Here is a 23,617-nt window from a genome sequence, read left to right as displayed (position 1 = left end):
AAATAAAATACATGATTCAAAAAGATCTGGTGCAGGGGCAGACCAAGTATACGTGCCACGTCTGTGGTATTTTGAAAGCTTACGTTTTCTGACTGAACAGGAGGAAGCACGAGCCTCTGTATCAAGTTTAGAGAATAGTGTCAGTTCAATTAATTCAGGAGATGAAGAAGATGGAACATTTGAGCAAATGCCAAACAGTCAGGTAAAGAAATCCATAATCTTTTTTATTATACACTTTGATATAAACAGATAATAAAATCTAATTTGATTATAATACATAACAAATTATACCACACATCAAATTTGTATGCAAATGTGCTTTTGTTCATTTTTTTAAAGGCAAACATAACATGACACCTGTGTTTTCTCATGAAAGAATATATTAATTCAGCCACTGACATTTCATTTTAACATTTAGAGATTGTTTTGCCAATCTACTGCTCCAGGACCAAGAAAATATTGCATATAGTCAAGACGATTCTGACGGGCTAGTTGACTAGAGCGACGTGGTGGGGCACGGCCTAGGTCTAAAAGCTTCTGTATCATTACGCCACTCACCAGGCATGACATCCCCAGACAGAGTATCTTCCCGGTCCATCATGGATTGTGACATGTAGGTGAAGCTAGTACGTCTTAGAAAATTATGTGGAATAGAGATAGGGCTTAAGGGACCCCAAAGACCCAAAAGTCCAAAAGCTAAAGAGGAGGGCAGTAGGACTATAGCGGTACAGGGTGAGCAGGTAGACTCAAGAGAGCAATTATATAAAAAAGTATAAATTTATTAACATTATATCAAAAGAAAATTGATAAACATCAAAACATAAACAATACATCACAGTAAACATTTGACGTGACCAGCCATACAGATCACAGAGCTAAAGTTGTCCCCAAGGGGAGGATCACTGTGGAGATGGGGGCCACGTAGAAGGGGGTCTCAACTAGTTTCGCGACTGAGTCGATTCGTCAGGAGAATTTTAAAATTAATATGTAGTCATTAGCAAAAAAAGGGGTTGAATAGAATATGCATACACATATACAAATCAGCCAAGTACCAAAGAAAATTATTAAATACAGATTACAAATATCAACAAATACGTACAATATAGATATTGGGGAGCAAGCGCTGTGTGGCTTACCTAAAAGCAAAAATCCCGTCAGCTCAGAAAGATGGGAAGGACAACCAATGAAGGTAAAAGGGGGGGGGAGAGGGATGGGAGATAATGGGAAAGAAGAAAAATGGGAGGAGAAGGGAAAAGAAGGGGGGGAGGGGAGGATAAGAGGGAAGGGAAAAATACTATGTATAAACTAATGTACCTGTATGAGATACAGTGACAGAGTAGGAGGGCCCCAGGACCCAAGATCCAGTTAGCACTGGTATGCAACACGTGGTTGGTGGAGTTGCAAAAGCTTAGGTAATGATAATAAGGTTTAAATCAATAGTGGAGACTATTGAAGCCTCACAGACAATGACAGCCTATAAAAAGAAAAAACAGAGTTGATAAGGAAAAAGTAGTAATAAGGGGCCATCAATGAAGAAGACTTGGACAGGAGACGTCCACAAGTCTGGAGCACAGCAGTGCGCTTGGAGATCAACTTACTTGTTGCTTGGTATAGCAGCATGTGTCCTAGGGCCCAGCGTCCAACACATCAAAAGCAGGACTAAGCCTGCTTAAATGTCCCTGGCGCAGTGACGTCATCACAGGGCGACAGACCGCCCACATGACGTGATCGCGGCTGAAAGCCACGCACGCACATGAGCACTATGCACTCAGGCTGCGGCCGGAGCTGTGCCAGTGAATGGGCAAGTTCGGCCAGGCCCCAAGGTGGAGCTAAAGCCGAACCAGGGCGGGCACAAGGCCGCCCATTGGAGACATTATCCACAGGAGCAGGCAGCCGAGCTGAGGGGAATAGGCAAGGATAACACGGCAGAAAACTAGAAATATTATGTAACACACAGCAACAATGAACCATAGTGTCAATTTTTTTGGGGGGGGGTTACATTTATTGGTGTATGGAAGATACGAAAGCGGTTGGCCATTATACCAAAGGCATTTTCTACCACTCGTCTAGCACTAGATAACCTGTAATTAAATATTTTCTGATCAGGTGTAAGGTTTTTTAGGGCAAATGGTTTCAACACATGTTCAGTTAATGCAAATACGTCATCTGCGACAAATACAAAATTCAGGCCTTCCACTGTGTCCTCTTGGGATGGTAGATTTAGAAGTTCATTTTTTAAACAATGAGAAAAAACTGTTTTCTCGATTACTCCCCCATCTGAATTTCGTCCATTTTTGCCAATGTCCACAAACATAAACTCATGCATTCATGATTGCCATTAGGACAATGCTAAAGTAGCCTTTATAATTGTAATAGAAGGAGACAGATTTTGCTGGGGGTGTTATGTGAACCATGTTTTCCATCTATGGCACCACCACAGTTGGGGAAATTCCAATAGTCGTGAAATTGTTTTGCTGTTGCTTTCCATTCCGCCACAGATGCCGGGAGCTGTAAAAGGTAAAAATAGAAACATTTTCAGTCTTTAATTCTTGATACATTCTTTTATTTTGCTATATTATACAGGATCTATCTGTCAATGACACACAGACTGTCGCATCACCACCAGTAAACAGGAACAAAAAGAGAAAGACAACACAACAGTCTACAGGCAACTTTCTATTACAAGCATCTGCAGCGCTGAATCAGAAGAGGGATGAATGTGATGACCTAGGTCAGGCATGTCCAAAGTCCGGCCCGTGGGCCGAATGTGGCCCTTGTTCCGGTTTAATGTGGCCCCCCTGGTAATTTGGATATATATATCTTTTGCGGCCCCTGGGCTACTAAAGATATATACTGTATTTATTGGCACTACCTCAGAGGGGACAGGGAGGGGGCATAAAAAGCGCATCTGTACTAGGAAGTTCTGTCTCCTGAGCTTGCCATTGGACGACTGTTCTGTCTATCATAGAAGGCAGGACTTGATATTAAAGAGGCCGCCGAGAAAACAGGATATTCTCCTGCATGTAATCTGTTAGCGCTCGTCCCGCCCCTCCCTGTCCCCTCCGAGGCTGCAAATAGGCATGGATCAGGCTTCATTCATAGCAATGGGGAGGCTGCATTCATGGCAATGAGGAGGCTGCATTCATGGCAATGGGGAGGCTGCATTCATGGCAATGGGGAGGCTGCATTCATGGCAATGGGGAGGCTGCATTGATGGGCACTGACCCTTTTTTTTGCTTCACAGTTCTTTATTTAAAACATTTTTTTTCCCCCTGAAACTTCCCTCTTAAAGTTTTATACGCCAATAAATAAGGTATACATAAAAATAACACTCTTGAGCTCATCCTTAGTGTTGAGCGGCGCTCAGGGATTCACTGGGGTCACAAAATATATATATCTATATAGATATCTAGATAGATACAAATAACACGCCCAAGCTCAACTCTTCACCACACACAGCCACAAAGGCAGGAGAATTCTTGTTGGGCAGTGTATTGGTGCTCGGACAAACATACTTAGACCAAATTTTAATGGTTCAAAGAATGTCAGGCAAAAATGGTCGGCCCTCACGCATGTTCACTTCATCAAATCTGGCCCTCTTTAAAAAAAGTTTGGACACCCCTGACCTAGGTGGATTTACTGTCAAGAAAATACGCCGGATGTCAGAAGACCAAAAACAATTGCTGGAACCCTTACTGATTCAGCTTCTTAATAAAGGGTTAAGAGGGGAGCTTACCACAAATACTCACTTAGCTGAGCACAAACCCACACACACCCAATCATCCCAACCAGGGGCGTACCTAGAGCATTTGGCACCCGGGGCGGATCCTAAATCTGGCACCCCCCCACCTTAAAATGTAATAATGTAATGTCCCAATGTGTCCCCTGCACACCTCTGCATCCTTAAATATCTCTTTGTCACTACTGTGTACCCCTCTCCACAACTGCACCTCTGGACCCCTTTACATTAACATTACACAGCACCCCGCACCTCTAGACCCTTTTACATTAAACAGCACCCTACACCTCTAGACCATTTTACATTACACAGCACCCTACACCTCTGGACCCCTTTACATTACACAGCACCCTACACCTCTGGACCCCTTTACATTAAACAGCACCCTACACCTCTGGACCCTTTTACATTACACAGCACCCTGCACCTCTAGACCCTTTTACATTACACAGCACCCTACACCTCTAGACCCTTTTACATTACACAGCACCCTGCACCTCTAGACCCTTTTACATTACACAGCACCCTGCACCTCTGGACCCCTTTACATTACACAGTACCTTGCACCCCTGGGCCCCTTTACATTACACAGCACCCTGGACCCCTTTACATTACACAGCACCCCGCACCTCTGGACCCCTTTACATTACACAGCACCCTACACCTCTGGACCCCTTTACATTAAACAGCACCCTACACCTCTGGACCCTTTTACATTACACAGCACCCTGCACCTCTAGACCCTTTTACATTACACAGCACCCTACACCTCTGGACCCCTTTACATTACACAGTACCTTGCACCTCTGGATCCCTTTACATTACACAGTACCTTGCACCTCTGGACCCCTTTACATTACACAGTACCTTGCACCTCTGGACCCCTTTACATTACACAGCACCCTGCACCCCTGGGCCCCTTTACATTACACAGCCCCCCCCCCCCCACAGCTCTGGACGCCTGTATATTACGCAGACACCCCCCTAACAGTTATGGACCCCCTGCATGTTACACAGACCCCCCTACAGTGCAGACACCCCCCCATTCAGTGCAGACCCACCCCCCTACAGTACAGATCCCCCCTATTCAGTACAGCTCCCCCCCTCCCATTCAATACACATCCCCCCCACCATTCAGTACAGATTCCCCCTCCCCCTTTCAGTACAAGCTCCCCCCGTCAGGACAGATTCCCCCCCCTTAAGGACAGATTCCCCCCATTCAGTAGTACCATAATGTACCTCATGATCGGGACATGCACAGACAGACATGCACAGACTGGTCTGGTCCCCTCCCCCTGTGTAGACATGCAGGAGGAGGGGGAGGCGTCTTTACACTGCTCGAGTCCAGCCCTGGCCGAGACTGATCAGAGCCACGACCAAGGAAGCAAGGGCGGGATCCGACGGGTGTCACTCAGGTGCAGCTCACACCCCCTCAAAGCGAGCCACTACCTACTTCTGTCATCACGCGCCGCTGCCTCAACCCGCGGCGCCAGCTCAGCCTCACTGTCTCCGCTTCCGTCGCGGAGGGGAGCGGGGGTTGGTGCCTGCAGCTGCCTAAATCTGCCTCACTATCTCCGCTTCAGTTGCGGAGGGGGGCGCCTGCCGCTGCGCTGCCTAAACCAGCCTGATGCCTCCGCTCCAGTCGGAGGGGGGGCGCCGGCCTGACACCCCTCCCAGCGTGTGGCACCCGGTGCGGCCCGCCCCCCTCGCCCCCCACTTAGTACGCCTCTGATCCCAACAACCTCACCCAATGCATCAGCGGCCCGTACCATATACATGTAGCACTACCTTCAGAAGAAGCTGCTGGTTTGTTTTGGGTCTATGCTCTGTGATCAACCCCTTAAAGTGTCTCAAACTCTCCATTGACACAACTGGTAATATGGGAGTTGTGGACCCCAGTAACTTAAGGGGAAACACAATATCCTATTACACTACAACAGAGTATGCAAATTAAAGGTTACCTTAAATGGAAGGGATCCTACAGTATGAAAGATAGGCCGCACACAGACTTCAAGATAACCAAAGTAATACTTTACTTGAGATGGAAACAAAGGAACATGAGTAAAACAGTGATAAAATATCTGCAGATCCCTGCAGGATCAGTAACAATAATAAGACATAGGTGTTAGCTAGACTACAATGTCATACAGACCTGTGTAAGCACACAGAAAGGGGGACCCCTTCAACAAAACATACACATTGAAACGCCCCCTTGCCAAGCCTCACCCAGCTCTCTGTCCCTCTACAATACTATACAATGTAATAGAACCAATTACTCGATCAACGAGCAATAAGATGAATATCAACAATATGCAACACTAAATAGGTAGCCCTTGGATACTATAGCTATAGCTAATCAGTATGGCTTGGCGTCCCAGGCCAAACTTCAATACAATTTTATACTAACAGTTCGTGCACGTGTGCATTGGCATGCGTTGGCGCGCAAAGAGCAATTTATAATCCAAAAGGCAAATAGTAAACTGGTGAAAGTTTCCTGAATAGTCAAACCGCAAAGAGGGATATCAGCAATCCGCCCTCCCGCAAGACAGTCAGTACTCTCAGGCAAGTGCCCGTCTCACCCAGCTGGTTCAGGCCTTGTCCTTCTGTGGCACTCTGTCCCCGATCTCCAGTCACAGTCCTGTTAGCCGGCAGTCTCTGGTTCTCAGACCGTCTGATCACTCCGACAGAGGCTCCGTCTCTTCTTTTCAAAGGCGCTCCGCCTGGGCGTATGTAGGCCTCAGCTGCGGCCTACTCCCCGTGGAGACACTTCTGGCAGTGTCCTCCTGGGTTGAAGAGGCGGTCCAGAGAGAGAGAGAGTCAAGGACGTCCTCTTCCTTAAATTACCTCCCCCAGAAGGCTGTGCGAGGAGCAAAGAATTCTGGGATTGTACAGTTGCTCTCTGGGAAACGTAGTCTGTTTATCCCTGTACTCAATGCAAAAGTAAAAAAACAGGTGGCTATAACACAACTTGACCACCGGAGGGAGCCGAGATCCTCTGGATCAGCAGATGATAGTCTTTTATATCACATTAAAAGGGTGATATCCCGCTACATACACAACAGCAGGATCGTCCCCGAAGCAACTGGGGACATGATTATCAGTACACATCTTTGTGAATCACATACAGGTTGTTATATTTTTTCAGTTTTATATGTTATGAACTAAGCATTCGATGCTGGCCCGACGTCCATACTTAACATAGGATACGCCTCAAATAGCAGGGGTAACTTTACGCCGGAAAAAGCCTAACGTAAACGGCGTAAAAAAAATGCGCCGGGTGGACGTACGTTTCTGAATCGGCGTATCTACCTAATTTGCATATTCCTCGCGTAAATCGACGGAAGCGCCACCTAGCGACCAGCGTAAATATGCAACTAAGATACGACGGCGTACAATGTGTAGCAACATGGGATAAGCCGCCTTCAACGCCTTAATGTTCAACTTTTTACATGACTACAGTCCCAGCCTGGTCCCGGGCATTGCTCCGCGTGAAGTATACCCCCCATGTGCACAACCATATCTCAGGGGCACCCACAAAGAGGTGGGGTACAGATCATTGTTGCCTGGGCTACAGTGACAGGTGGAGGGCTGGAGCATGCAGAAAAAAAAGTAAATCCATTTTTGGGTTGGAGGACAGGCTATAATGCAAAATCATTTTTTGGAGTGAATGTCCGCTTTTAACTATTGTGGAAATTCTTTGTGGATTAACAGACAAGGTCCACTGTTATATGCCAATATCAAACAAACCTGACATATACATCATCTGTCCAAAAATGCCTTCCTGCTCAAAGGAAGCCAGATATTACACAAATGGATCTGAGGTTTTGAAACTTCCTCATGAGACAGTTGTGATGAGGAAAGTCAAAGCTTCGCTGACCACATACATCCTTTCCGAAACGGATGTTGCAAAAGTTTAGCATTAGTAGAGTGCAGCATATTGAAATCATGCAAAGTAAATGACATCTGACAGGTAGTAAACCTGATCTAAACAGTAGAAAGCTCCATAAGATCTCTGCACATCTTTTTCAATCTTCTTAAGTCTTCCAAAATGCCTTGAATCTCAGGGAATCAGAGTCATGGCAGCTTCCAGCAATGTGCAAATGTTATGCCGCGTACACACGACTTTTTTTCGGGTTCTAAAAAATGGCGTTTTTTTTAATGTCATCAAAAAAATGATCGTGTGTGGGCTTCAGAGCATTTTTCGGGTTCTAAAAAATGGCCAATTTTTTTTTCGAACTTACTCAATTTTTTCACTAAGTTTTTAACGTTGTCGTTTTTAAGGTTGTAAAAAATGGTCATGTGTGGGCTTTAACGACGTGAAAAAAACGCGCATGCTCAGAAGCAAGTTATGAGAAGGAAGCGCTCGTTCTGGTAGAACTACCGTTCTTAATGGAGTAAGCACATTCATCACGCTGTAACAGACTGAAAAGCGCAACTCGTCTTTTACTAACACAAAATCAGCTAAAGCAGCCCAAAGGGTGGCGTCATCTGAATGGAACTTCCCCTTATAGTGCCGTCGTATGTGTTGTACGTCACCGCGCTTTGCTAGATAATTTTTTTTTCACAATCATGTGTAGGCAAGGCCATTTTAATGATTGGGTTGAAAAAAAAAGTCATTTTTTAGAACCCGAAAAACGGTCGCGTGTACGCGGCAATACACCTTTACAGGGGATTCTACAGCAATACATAGAATGTGATGTGTGTACAAAGATCAGTGTTTCTCAACCGCCTGAGTATTCTGTGATTTATATTTAATAAGTTTTTTTTACTTTTGGGGCATAGAAGCTCTTTAAAGGAAATGACTAGGCCCAGGTCCCACAAATACTGTTCTACTACATAAAGTATAAGTATTCTTTTATAGGAAGGGCTGTTTTTCTGAAGAGAGGTTTTCACGTAGTGAGTTTAGATACAAAATGCTGTTAAACTGAAAACAAGAAGAGTTTGTTTTTCTGAAAAAAAAAATCATTTTTTTTTAGTTTTTGATTTAATAAATGTCACAATTTTATTTAGGCGATATGTATTCGTCTACATATTTTTGGTGAAAAAAAATCGCAATAAGCATATATTGATTGGTTTGCGCAAAAGTTATAGCGTCTACAAAATAGGGGATAGATTTATTGCATTTTTTTTATTTTTTTACTAGTAATGGTGGCTATCTCTGTTTTTTTTTTATCTATTTTTATTGTGACCGTGACATTGCGACGGACATATCGGACACTTTTGACACATTTTTGGACCATTCACATTTATACAACGATTAGTGCTATAAAACTACTCTGATTACTGTGTAAATGTGACTGTCAGGAATGGGGTTAACACTAGGGGGCGCAGAAGGGGTTAAATATGTTCCCTAGTGAGTGATTTTAACTGTAGGGGGATGGGACTCACAAGGGGAGGAGAGCAATCTGTGTTCCTCTGTACTGTTTACACACACAGATCCATGGTCCTGCTGTAATCACGGGCAATCGCTGGTGCCGCCGGGCATGCGCACCGGGTCCCGAGTGATGCCGCAGGCACGCGTGCGTGCCACCGCCCCCTAGATGCCGGGAAGCCCAGGACGTCATATGACGTCCACCCAGGATGGGAGATCCCATCTGTGGACTTCATTTGACTATGGGCAGGTAGGGAAGTGGTTAAAGTGATATTAAACCCCAAAACAGAAATGTAATAGATTGAAGTTTACCAAATGTTAAAGTAGGTTTAAAACTTTAAAGTGGTTGTAAACCTAGATACACCACTTGTACCTACAGGTAAGGCCCCGTACACACGACCGGTTTTCGTGTGTACACTTTTCGCCGAGAAACCCGTCGGGAAACTCGCCGAGCCAAAAAGAGAGCATGTTCTCTATTTCCTCGTTGGGCAATGGGAACATTTGGCTCGACAAGTTTTTTGACAGCCGAACAAGGAACTCGACGAGCAAAACGATGTGTTTTGCCCGTCGAGTTTCTCGGCCGTGTGTACGCGGCCTAAGACTTACCTGTAGGTACTGTAAGTATATCTCCTAAACCTACATGGTTTAGGAGATATTTACCATAAACCAGTGGTCCTCAAACTATGGCCCGTGGCCACCCGACCCTGACAGGCAACGCTGGTTACACGGCAGGTTGTAACACAGCGATCCTGCTGTGTCACGGAGATCACAGCAGTGGCACAGTAAGGAGAAAGGCTGTGAGGGGCTTATGATGGTGAGGGGGGCTGATGATGATGAAATGATCATGTAATGATGATGATGATGATGGTGGTGGGGGGGGCTGATGATGATGAAATTATGATGTTATGATGATAATGATGGTGGGGGGGGGGGCTGATGATGATGAAAAGATGATGTAATGATGATGATGGGGGGGGCTGATGATGATGAAATTATGATGTTATGATGATAATGATGGTGGGGGGGGGGGCTGATGATGATGAAAAGATGATGTAATGATGATGATGGGGGGGGGGGGGCTGATGATGATGAAATTATGATGTGATGATGATGGTGGGGGGGCTGATAATGATGAAATGATGATGGTTGGGGGGGGGCTGATGATGATGAAATGATGATGGTGGTGGGGAGGGCTTGCAATAAGGGGCTGATGATGTAATGATGAAGGTGGGGGGGGGCGGCTTGCAATGAGGGGCTTGCAATGGTGAGGGGGGGTTGCAATGAGGGGTTGATGATGGTGAGGGGGGCTTGCAAAGGTGAGGGGGGTTGCAATGAGGGGATGATGATGATGATTGGGGGGGCTTGCAATGATCTTGATCGGTTTGCAATTAATGATTGTGAGGGGGGGGGCTTGTAATGAGGGGCTTACAATGATGATGGCGAGGGGGGGCTTGCAATGAGGGGATGATGATGATGATGATGAAGTAATGATGATGGTGAGGTGGGGGGGCTTGCAATGATCATGATCGGTTTGCAATTAATGATTGTGAGGGGGGGCTTGCAATGAGGGGCTTATAATGATGAAGGGGGAGGGTTGCAATGATCGTGAGGGGCTTTCAATGGTGGTGAGGGGGGCTTGCAATGATGGCTTGAAATGACGGTGAGAGTGGGCTCAAAATAACATATGTGCAGTGTGCATAGGAAATTGTTCATATTCATTTTTTTATAGTCCGGCCCTCTAACGGTCTGAGGGACAGTGAACCGGCCCCCTGTTTAAAAAGTTTGAGGACCCCTGCCATAAACCATATACGCTTTTTTTTACCTTAATGCATTCTCTACATCAACATCTTTCCGCCCGGTGTATAGTAAAATGACGGTCGAACGTCCAGCTTCTGTCAAAGGGGCTAATGTGTGTACTAGGCATTACTGGCTGGATCACCAGATTAAAAATAAAATACATTTATATTACTAGCTGCAATTCTCTGTATGTGTAAATATAGTAGAAGGGCTGCTAGATCACAAAAGTGATATCTGATAAGTAATAAAAAAAACACTTCCTCTTTCTAGATACCACATCCCTATTCTGCACAGCGACCTTCCAGAGTCAGAAGCACACGACACCAGAGATACATCTCCTGCCTGCACCATGGACCAAGAAATCATGGGACAAATCGTCCTTCTGGCAATCGTCACTTTGATCAGCGTTATCCAGAATGGTAGGATTAGCAATTCTAAATTAGCAGATCATACTAACATAACTTAAAAAAATATTTATTTTTACGTTTGCTTTATACATTGATTTGTGCCTGTAACCTGTAGAATAGATGGCATGTACTGTATTCCTCATTTTTTTAAGGTCACATTGCCTTTCTTTTACCTGCATTTATTTTTCACTTTGCTGTGTCCTTTCAGCAATGTCCACCTTTTCAGATTTTGCGCACTGTCATGGGGGAACCCCTATGTGTACATAACTAATTGGTAACTTACAGTTGGTTGTAAGCAGCAGTCTTCCATAGCGCAGTTCTCAGCATCCTCTTGGTAGAATTGACATTAACATTGGACTTTTATAGATTATATCCTTAGATTCTATCCTACTCATATTAGATCTGAACCATTGATAACTGTACGCACTTAACTACACTAAGTATTAAGTTAAATAGACACTACTGTCCAGTATTGTAATAGGTTGTGTACTGTAGCAGTGGTCTTACAATGGCCATATACTATCCTGGTATTAATGTTGAAGACATCTGTGTGATCAGCAAGTAGCCAGGGTTAATAGATGGATACTGCCAACTGATGCTGCTTAAAGTTTGAGTTTAAAGTATTCTGTCTCACCCTGAGCTCACCATTGCAGCGTTATAGTCACAGGATTAGGCAATGTTTTTGCTGATGTTTCTTAAGATGGTCATAAATGGATCGAGATGGCAGAGACCATATGAATTTCGATCCATCTATGGCCGTTCCTGCTCAAGAGAATTAGATCTAATGATTGGCTTCTCTTGAACAGGACTGTGGGGAAATGTTTGTTCGATCTTCGGCTGCAACCAATTGGCTGTAGCACTGATCGGTGTAATCTGACAGTGGAGAAGTCTTCACTGTCAGAAACAGAAGCATTGCAGGGAGGATTCCTTCATCTACCTTGCTAATGTAGATGGGAATCAGTTATTTTTTTTAACAACTTTAGGACTGCCCACAGTACTTTTACTGTGAGCTGGCAGCAGGGTCAAACTCAGAAATGTATGTGCACTGGTGTGCCCCTCCCATAAACAATGTGTCCACCAGACACAATGGGGTACAGTTCCCGTAATCCACAGGATTATAGCTCAAAGTGGCTGTATTCACCACTGTTATGTAAGAGTTTCATTCATAACAACCGTGCTATCTGTAGTGATGCTATGATTGGCCCACAGGTATCACATGGTACCTGGCACCCTGAACCAAGTGACTAGCTATAGCCAATCACAGCAACAGTAAGTAAAGCTGTTATGAATGAAACCTTTTCATGACCAATGATTGCTTGATTGCTCCAAACTGTACCAGCAATCATTTAAAAAAGAAAAAATCTCTTATCCCCCCCCCCTCCCATCCAGAGTAGTAGAGTGTCACTATTGCAACACTGAACTATTCTAATGAAAGTATGTAAAAAAGATAGTAAAAGAATAGATAAAATGTTTTAAAAATTCAATAAAAAAAAATATATTTTTATTTTACATACTGTCACCAGTCAGTATTCCTGATCACTGACACACACCAGTCGTGTGACACTGAATTGCACTGATGACAGTATGTAAAAAAAAAAATTGTGAAAAAAACATACAATATTTAATTTCTTCATATTTCCAAAAATTGTGACAAAAAAAATGACAACTTCAAAAAAACTTGCTATGTCTCTTACTTAATAAATTGACTTTTCAAAGAGGGGTCATTTGGGGATATTTGTACTGTCCTTGGGCCTCAAGAAATTAGACAGACCGTCAGTACAGTGGAACCTCGGATTGCGAGTAACGCGGTTAACGAGTGTTTTGCAGTACGAGCACTGTATTTTAAAAAATCGTGACTTGGATTGCAAATGTTGTTTCGCAAAACGAGCATGATTCAGGCCAAAGTGGTGTGCAGTACTGCTTTTGGCCTAAGGTGGGGGGGCCCCCGGAGCAAAGCCGATTGCAGCCGATCGGCTCCTTTTGGTAATGCATGGAAAGGCTCTAGGACAGCACGGCTGACCTTGGCAAATCTTGGGTAGGAAGTCTTTCCGAGGTCAGCCGAAGTGTCCTCGGGCCTTTTCGGCCATTTCCGAGGCTCTCCGGTGCCCCCCACCTCTGGCCGCATACGGTATTGCATCCCTTTGAAGTCAATGCGCAACTAATTATTTTCGTTTTTATTGACTTCAATGGGCAAACTCACTTTGATATGCGAGCACTTTGGATTGTGAGCATTCTCCTGGAACGGAATATGCTCGTAATCCGAGGTTCCACTGTACTTTGGAATTGATTATTTTTCAAATATATATCCGTCATTTGTAGACTCTATAACTTTCACAAACACAAAATAGAATAGACTGGTTAATAAACATACATATCACTATACATATGAATAGTCACCACAATAGTTCAGCACTGGTGCCATTCAGGGAACCTTTTGCATTTTCTCAATGAATACAAAGCATTCTCTAAATGGACAAGGTGAAGAGGAGGAGCAATGATGTCACAATCTCTACCTTGTCCAATTATAGAATACTTTGCAATTTACCTGGTAAATTCTTTTAAAACTGGAAGGTGAGCAGAACCAGAGTTCTACACATGTGCACAGTACAGGGAGAGAAAACATGTACAAAATGAGGGGAAAACTGTATTATTTGTTTTACTTACAATGATCTGCAAAAACAAACTACTCTTTTGTGAGATTTCTACTTTAAAGTGGAGTTTCCATCCCAAAAATATTTTTTCATTATTGTGCTCATTAGACCTAAAAAAGGAAAAAAGAAAAAAAAATGTACTCATCTGGAAATGCCTGTTGCTATGTGGTCCCACGAAATCTGCCTTTGGATCCACCTAGGATCCTGACATCATCTCCCTCTAATGCTTCTGGGAAATGTGTGTCATAATTTCCCAGGATGCAGTGCGCTGTCCAATTATGACTCCCCATCCAAGACTTCCAGGAAGTAAGTGCTTGTGAGCTTCACAATGCCCACAAGCAAAATGACAACAGTGTGGACATAGTTTTATAAACTATCTTTTTTTAATAACTATGCGGAGCGGCGGCAGATTGTAAAATAGTAAGTGACCAGATTTATATTATAAAAACGCATGATGAAAGGACATACATTTAAAAAATGCTAATTGTGGTTGGAACCCCGCTTTAACTACTAGTGTGTTGTTTCAGTAAATCAGATGAGTCACCTAAAACTTGCCTATGGATGCTCTACGTTATATCGGCAGACAGTTCCTGGAAAGATAACGGGATATAATGCTTGATCTTTAAGTTTCGTTCACACTAGATGCAGTGACTGGTGCTTTCCTGCATCAGATTAATGTCAGTCACAGCAAGGGAACAAAGAAAACAACTGTTTTCTATATGCCCTGTTCACACTGCAACAGAGCAGCTGAATGCCAAGCAGTGCAGTGTGGAAGAATGCCTACTGCAATGGACCAGAGCTCAAATGACGGCTTATTCATGTCATCAGTTTTCGGCAAGACCTATTTTTGTGAGCAACTATCTTCAAGGATGAAGCAAACAAAGGGCAAAATTAGAACCAAAATAACTGATGAGCACCTTAAGAATTTATTGAGAATTGCTACTACATCCATCAAACCAGATATTGATGTGCTAGTTTATCAAAAACAGTGTCAAATCTAGCACTAGTTTTATGTTGCCCTCTTTTACTTCTATAAAACAAAATATTACAAAAAAATAAGTTCTATTACTCAGATAGGTACATTACCTATAGCAGTGATTGTTTACTTGTGATCTGCCTGACTTTCCCTGCTCATCAGCTATCATTATTGTTAGTATATTTTATGAAACAATAAGTAAAGTAAGGCGCGTTTGATACAACTATAATGTGTTTTCTATAGTTGTATCAAACCTCCATTGAATCCATGCTTAAAGGGGTTTTCCACCCATTTTGTAAGTTTATTAAAAGTCAGCAGCTACAAAAAGTGTAGCTGCTGGCTTTTAATAAACCGACACTTACCTGCTCCACGGCTCCAGCGACGCGCCGGACGGGGCTCCGCTCCTCGCCCCCCTTCGCCGACCGGCGTCTTCATGCTCAGTGTGGGCACCCGGCCGTGACAGCTTTCGGCTTCACGGCCGAGCACCCACTGCGCATGCGCGGGCGGCACTGCGCATGCGCGAGCGGCGCGGCCCGGCGAGGCGCTGTCTGATTGGACAGGCGATCGCCGAGGACCTGTCACGTATCCTGGGCGATCGCCTACAGCAGCCCCTTCCTGTAGGTGATTAAGCTTAATCGCCTAGGCAATTAGGCTTAATCGTCTACCCGGAAGGAGGAAGTGGGACAGGAAGTCCCACTCCTCCTGAAGCCCCCACCCCCCCCCCCAAAAAAAATTACATGCCAAATGTGGCATGTAAGGGGGAGAGGAGTGGGTTAAGAGGAAGTTCCAAATTTGGGTGGAACTCCTCTTTAAAAACTCAGTATTACTAATACCATATACTGTAACTATTACACGCAGTAGTAAAATTTGTTATTAAAAAAATAAAAATAAAATAAGAAAAAAGCATTAAAAAATAAAAAACCTGCACATCAAAAAATGTTAGAAAAAATCTTAAATATATCCCCAAATTATACAGTTCTTTAATAAAGTCCAGTGTAGTATTCAATCTTTAAGTCCCATCCACCACCGTGCATGAAGGATCTTCAAAAGATATATATTTCTCCACTTCCCAACAAACAGGTGCTCACCACGTGTAATAATGCAAATGCACTCACCAGAGCCCTATGGTCCCAAGAACCAATATAGCCTTTTATTACACCAATATAATCAGATGTAGTGATCAAGCTTTCTTCAGCAATATCCGCAGACTTCTACAGAATAAGTATTCTCCCATCAGATGGTTATCCCCAATCACCAAAAAGATAAAATGATTGTGCAATAACGTTTATTAAAATTAATTACTAAAAGTATCTCAATATAAAATGCGCTTACATTTAAAAGTTGCCCATACCTGTACCAGCTCGATAATCCTGTATGATATCCTCTGGCAGTCAAAGTTCCGCTACAGGGAATTGTCCGCCCTGCCGTTACCTTCTGAAGCCGGGTGTGCGTTACACTACAACCAGATGTGATGTCACTGGTTAACCAAGACAACAGGCAGCGAACCGTCCTGAGGCTTCCTGATGACACCTTTCCGGTGAAATGCATAGAGGTTGGGTCATTGTCTGTTGTCTTGGTTAACCAGTGACGTCACATCCCGTTGTATTTTATATTCAGATACTTTTAGGAATTAATCTTAATAAATGGTATTGCACGATCATCCTGTCATTTATCTTTTTGTTGATTGGTGATAACCATCTGATTGGAGAATACTTATACAGGCAGTCCCAGAGTTACGAACGGGTTAGGGACTGTAGGTTTGTTCTTAAGTCGAATATGTTTGTAAGTCGGAACAGCATGTGCAGAATGGCAGATACATAGTTTTCAGATGTCCTGTCGAATGTGCCTGCCGTCGAAAAGGTTCCGTCGAATGTGCCTGCCGTCGAAAAGGTTCCATCGAATGTGCCTGTCGTCGAAAAGGTTCCGTTGAATGTGCCTGCCGTCGAAAAGGTCCCGTCGAATGTGCCTGCCGTCGAAAAGGTTCAGTCGAATGTGTCTGCCTGTCGAAAAGGTTACGTCGAATGTGCCTGCCGTCGAAAAGGTTCCGCCGAATGTGCCTGCCGTCGAAGAGGTCCAGCCGAATGTGTCCGCCATCGAAAAGGTCCTGTTGAATGTGCCTGCCGTCGAAAAGGTTCCGTCGAATGTGCCTGCCGTCAAAAAGGTTCCATCGAATGTGCCTGCCGTCGAAAAGGTTCCGTTGAATGTGCCTGCCGTCGAAAAGGTCCCGTCGAATGTGCCTGCCGTCGAAAAGGTTCAGTCGAATGTGTCTGCCTGTCGAAAAGGTTACGTCGAATGTGCCTGCCGTCGAAAAGGTTCCGCCGAATGTGCCTGCCGTCGAAGAGGTCCAGCCGAATGTGTCCGCCATCGAAAAGGTCCTGTTGAATGTGCCCACCATCGAAAAGGTTCAGTTGAATGTGCCCACCGTCGAAAAGTGGCCACGCAGCCTCCCGTTCGTAAGTAGTAGTCGTTCGCAAGTCGGATGTTCGTAACTCGAACTCCCTGTACTGAAGAAGTGGGTGGATATTGCTAAAGAAAGCTTGATCAGTATAATCTGATCATATTGGTGTATTAAAAGACTACATTGGTCCTTGAGACCATAGGGCTCTGGTGAGTGCATTTGCCGTATTCTCCAAGCACTTGCTCCGTAATTTGCGGCGGCGTAGTGTAACTGGCGTAAGGCCGCGTAATTCAAAGGGGGTGGCTTGTATTTAAATTAAGCGCGCCCCCGCGCCGATCGAACTGCACATGCGCCGGGCTAAAAAATAGCCCAGTGCGCATGCTCCAGCTCACGACGGAAAATGTCAATGACGCCGACGTGAGCGTCATTGACGTAAAGTCGTATTCGCGGACGACTTAGGAAGACGACGTAAACGACGGAAAAAGCTGACGCGGACCCGACGCCATACTTAACATGGCATACGATGGACCTTCGTAAACTTGCCCCTCATATAGCAGGGGCAAGTTTACGCTTACTTAAACGTCGTAAATTCACTGCGTCGTCCGCGCGTACGTTCGGGAATCTCGCGTAAATAGCTAATTTGCATAGACGACGGGGAAAACGACGAGGCGACACCTAGCGGCGGGAAAAAAAATTGCATTTAAGATCTGACAGCGTAAGAGCCTTACGCCTGTCAGATCTAAAGGATATCTATGCGTAACTGATTCTAAGAATCAGTCGCATAGATAGGCCGGGCCAGATTAGGACTTACGACGGCGCAAATGGCGTTGCGCCGTCGTAAGCCTTTTAATAATCTGGCCCTAAATCATTTTTTTTAAGATCCTTCATGCACAGTATGGTGGATAGGACTTAAAAGATTGATTGAATACTACACTAGACTTTATTAAAGAATTGTATAACTTTAGGATATATTTCACATTTACACATTTTTTAAAGTGCATGTTTTTTTTATGCTTTTTTTTTTCTTCTTCTTTTTTTTTTTGTATAACATATCCTACTTCTGATTGTAGTTTTATGGTATTAGTAATACTTAGATTTTGAGCATGGATTGTATGGAGGTTTGATACAAATATAGAAAATAATTTGTAGTTCACACTATTTTCCTTTTTTTACACGAGAATAGCGCCTTACTTTACTTATTGATTCAAGTTTTAGTGTGATTCACACTTAAAGGGGCAGCTGTCATATTAGTGCAGGAAGGTACACATGGTTGATGCCCTTTACAATAGTATTTTATTTTTCAGTGTCACCCAAGACAATTCGTCTGCTTCCAATGTGGTTCAGGAAGGTCAAAAGGTTGGACACCCCTGCTTTAAAGGAATCATATACATGGCTCTGCCCACTATCCTTATAAAAGTAATAGACCCCTTTATTTTTGGATTAGTGAAGAAAGTGAGACAAACAGAAACCTTCTGTTTAAAGTAGTCCCTATTGTAGAAATGAAAGACATGATAGGGGACCTGGATTGGGAAGATGTTGGTGCTAAGCTTTATCAGTTTTATCCCGCTTCTTGGATAGAACACCCACATAATTGTCTTTGTCTTTGTAGCCAACATCTTGGACACATTTCTCTCTGTCATAGGCCTGCCCATGACATCCCAAACCAGAGGCACATTGTCAAATAAAGGATTATCCACTCTCAAATGTATTTTAACACTTTACTGCAGCTCTTCTCACAAATATTTCCAATACAGTAACACATCTTCACAAAATCACTGACAGTCTTTAGTGCAGAACCCCAGTGTGATGACTCCTGCCAGAGAACTGTCTCCTCACAGCTGAAACTCAGGAACAAGGTATTATAGCTGGGAATTGCAGCCGAGAACTAGGCGAAACTAGCTTAGGTGCAAACAGGAACAACCTTTATTGAAAATTCACACATAATTTACACCAAACAAAATCAGATAAAGCTTATTTTGATTATCCTAAACAATGGCCACCCCAGACAGCCCAGTGCCTACATAGGAATACCTGAAACAGAGACACCCATACAGTATGCTATCAGTCATTTAGGGGTGATCCCAAGGTAGCAGCTGCAATCCCCATTCGACAGCTCCAAGCCCCAAGATGATACATTCCAAAAAGCGTCATCCTCCAAGGTCAGGGGCTGGAGTGACAGCTTGGTAAAAGATACATGGGAGCAGTCCCTACTTAGGTTCCTGTTAAGATGTTGTGGTGCAAACACAAAGAGAACAATCCTTCAAAAATGTAACAAAATTGGAAATATAACAAATAACAGGTGGATTTGGGCAGGTCCCTGCAGCTAGTGTCTGCAACACCCAGCAATAATAAGTGACATCTTGGCAATGTATTCAAATTAGTGCAGAGCGCTATTCATCAAGTTAGCCCTCTATTTCACTATCTTCCAGGAAGCACCATTGATATGGGATGGCTTCCCAATAGTATGCTGGTCCTTGACACCAAGGCTCCACAGGACCCACAGCTGAGGGTCAGGGGTGACATGGTCCCTCTATCAGCATACTGGTACTCTCCCAATGTTCCCTCTGTAGTCCTGCCAGCCGGCACATTTTTTAATGTCACCTGCTTCAAGGTTGTCTGTCCCCAAGGTTGTCTGTCCCCGTACAGAGGACGCTGTTACAGGCCTGGAGGTCTGCTACAGGACCCACAGAAGACAGACAGGGGTAGACTCCAGTCATCTTAGGCTAATCATCAAATGTTCTGTGTTACTGTCCCTGGGTGAGCCTTGCACAACACTCTCTATGATAACTTCAGCACAGATTACATTGTGGTGTTAAACAGGGGTGAACTTCTCCCATACCCCTCTCTGATTGGACTCCACTCACAGCTAGCATTCATTTGGACACTGTCTCCACCCTTTGCATCACTACAGGAGTGGTTTCTTTTTAAAGGGGAGCTAGCACCTATTTACAATCTTCACCTATCCATGCCATAATGACAATAGAACCACCTAGTGGCAGGCAAGTGTAGCACTTTGCTCTCACTCCATTTCCCAGGTTCAGTGCATCCTCCATGCGAGTCACCAGGCCCTTCTGAGAGACCAGCCTTCTTCCTGGTTCTGTCCAGCAAGGGTCCCCCCTGGGTCTTCTCCTTGGCACAGCTTCCTCCATCACCAGGCAGGACAGCTTCAGGACCACTGCCAGCAGATCTTCTGCCCCACACAGGCTTTTGGGCCTAACAGCAGAGCTCTATCCAGCAGCACCTCCCCAGGCCTCAGCCTGTGGGTAGAGAGCAAGCATGTGTTCTTTTTCAACAAATTATATCCTCCCCCAGGGGGGGAGTTTTGTTTGTGAAATCTCATTCTACTGCCAATTATACCAATTATACCATTGGCAGCACTAAGAAATCACAATCCAACTTAAAGTGATACTAAACAGACACTGTTTAAAGTCTTGATCGTAAAGTCTTGTTTTTTTTCTCTAACAATAACTTACCTGCCCTGTGCAGTGGCTTTGCACAGGGAAGCCCAGATCTTCCTCTTTTTGGGTCCCTCTTCGCTGCTCCTGGCCCCTCCCTCCTGTCAAGTGCCCTCACAGCAAGCAGCTTCCTATGGGGGCCCCTGAGCTGAGTCACAGTTTCCGGTGTCCATTCAGACATGGAGCCCTGGTTCGGCTCCACCCCCTCTCTCTCCTGCTTGGCTGTCTGACTTTGATTGACAGCAGCAGGAGCCAATGACACCGCTGGTGTGTTTCAGCCAATCAGGAGCAGAGTCCCAGAGGGTTGAGGCACTCGTGGACATCGCTGGAGAGTAATGGTGCACAGGTAAGTATTAGGGGGTGCTGGGGCGACTGCTGCACACAGAAGGTTTTTTATCTTAATGCATAAGACCACTTTAATTTTTATTGTCCTGTCTATTTCTGTATATGGATGATATTACTGTAATTATTTCAATTAAAAAAATCAAAGTACCCTTTTCCTAATTGATATACAGCAGTCACATGGAGGGAAACATAAGCAGGAGGACCTTCTAGTCCTCTGCTGCTGGTCACATGTTGTAAAAAAAAAATAAAAAAAATAACAGCCTTTGGAATACAGATTAAAAATACATAAATATCAATAATCTGTTTTAAATTGGAATATAAATATTATATTTGAAATGAAATCTTTATTATGTTGTGTAAACAACATAGCCTGTGTCTAAAGCCCCATACACACCATCAGATTATCTGCAGATTTTTGTCTTCAGATTTACCAAAACCATGTAGTACAAGGGCCTGCCTGATTGCATACAAATTGAAACTCTTAAGGTTTGACCTCCTATTATATGGTTTTGGTAAATCTGAAGACAAAAATCTGCAGATAATCTGATGGTGTGTATGGGGCTTTAGAATAAGAGGGAGGTGAAGTCTCCAACAATCTACATGTAATATCTCACCCTCATTGTGCTGGTTAGTGGGCATGGAGGAAAAGGGAGAGAGTGGGTTGTCATTTACCACTGTGTATACGCTTACATGTGGGTCTCTCTAGTCACATGGGCTGCTCAGATGTGATAGGGAGGAAATGCCTAACATAGAAACTCACTGAAAACTGAGCATGTGCAGAGTGGCCACCATAGGTGCAAAATCCCTAGTTAAATCGTGGACAGGAACAGAAGGTAGAGATAGGGAGCAGCAGGATCAACCAGGGTTTTTGCAGAATACAACAAACAAATCTCATAATGACAGAATGAGTATAAACAGCATATAATACAGCATTTATTGATTGTTTTTTTGATGTGGGCTTATGAATAAAAACAGGTGATCCGCTCCGTGTGTCCGCGAAGCTCAGCGGGGATCCTCCGTAAAATCCCCGCTGAGCTGGCAGCTGACAGGGCCGGGGACCGCCCTGTGTTTCCTCCGCTCTCCCCTATGGGGGATCGGACGAACGAGGACCGTATGTCCGTGTTCATCCGATCCGGCAGATGGAAGAAAAATAGGATTTCTTCTGTCTGCAAATGCGGATCTTTGCGGAGGCGGACGAATTACGGGTGTCAGCGGATGTTCATCTGCTGACACCCGTAATCACATAGGGACCCATGTATGTCCCGTTTTCATCCGCAAACGGACGGATGAAAATGCGGACATACGGTCCATACGTGTGAAAGGGCCCTAAATGTAACTAGCAGTAGCCCCTGTTTAGGATAAGGGGGCTACATTAGCTAACTGCACCTGCCTACAAGTCCATATAGAAAAGCAAATGGAAGTCATGATTGGCTAATTCTTCTGTTGGCCTTACCTTGAATTTAAGTTTTTCTTGAGAACTGGAACTCTGCCTTGGTCTTTCTAGACCCAGCTCTGCGAGTGAGGCCACCCAAAGGGCAATCTTACACAAATGATAGCCAGGCAGTGCCGGCCCAAGACATTGTGCTGCCTGGGACCAAGAATGAAATGCTGCCCCCCCCCCCCCCCCCAGAAAAAAAATCACACCAACCAAAAGGCCCCCACATTCATTATTTTATATCATGATAACTAAAGGGGACCCGTCATGGCTCTATACATGTATAAAGAGGACCTGTCATTGCTCTATACATGTATAGGAGTATAAAGAGGACCTGTCATGGCTCTATACATGTATATAGAGGACCTGTCATTACTCTTTACATGTAAAGGAATATAAAGAGGACCTGCCATGGCTCTATAAATGTATATAGGAGTATAAAAAGGACCTGTCATAGCTCTATACATGTATAAAGGAGTATAACGAGGGCCTGTCATGGCTCTATAGATGTATAAAGAGGGCCTGTCATGGCTCTATACATGTATATAGGTGTATAAAGAGGACCTGCCATGGCTCTATACATGTATAAAGGAGTATAACGAGGGCCTGTCATGGCTCTATAGATGTATAAAGAGGGCCTGTCATGGCTCTATACATGTATATAGGTGTATAAAAGGGCCTGTCATGGCTCTATACATGTATATAGGCGTATAAAAGGACCTGCCATGGCTCTATACATGTATCCAGGAGTATAAAGGGACCTGTGAATTGCCGGCGGCCACAATGTCTTTTGTGCAAACTAATCAATGTACGCTAATTGTGTTTTTTTTTTTTTTTGGTACCAAAAATATGTAGAAGAATACATATTGGCCTAAACTGAAGAAAATTGTTTATTTTTCAAAATTTTGGGGATATTTATTATAGCAAAAAGTTAAAAAATATATATATTTATAGCACAAAAAATAAAAACCGCAGAGGTGATCAAATATCACCAAAAGAAAGCTCTATTTGTGGGAAAAAAGGACATCAATTTTATTTGGGTA

At 44.0% G+C, this 23,617-nt stretch overlaps 1 protein-coding gene across 1 annotated transcript in view; it reads left to right on the top strand.

The window, feature by feature from the left end:
* The window catches only part of LOC120929184 (arachidonate 5-lipoxygenase activating protein), an 86,123-nt gene that overhangs the window by 38,384 nt on the left and 24,122 nt on the right, over positions 1–23,617 (top strand). The window contains exon 2 of the mRNA XM_040340460.1: positions 11,178–11,326. Coding sequence (XP_040196394.1) covers positions 11,178–11,326 — 149 coding nt within the window. The remainder of the gene's footprint in view (positions 1–11,177; positions 11,327–23,617) is intronic.

This window comes from Rana temporaria, chromosome 2, assembly GCF_905171775.1.
Source record: "Rana temporaria chromosome 2, aRanTem1.1, whole genome shotgun sequence".
Lineage (NCBI taxonomy): Eukaryota > Metazoa > Chordata > Amphibia > Anura > Ranidae > Rana > Rana temporaria.
This window is presented reverse-complemented; position numbering and strand designations above follow the sequence as displayed.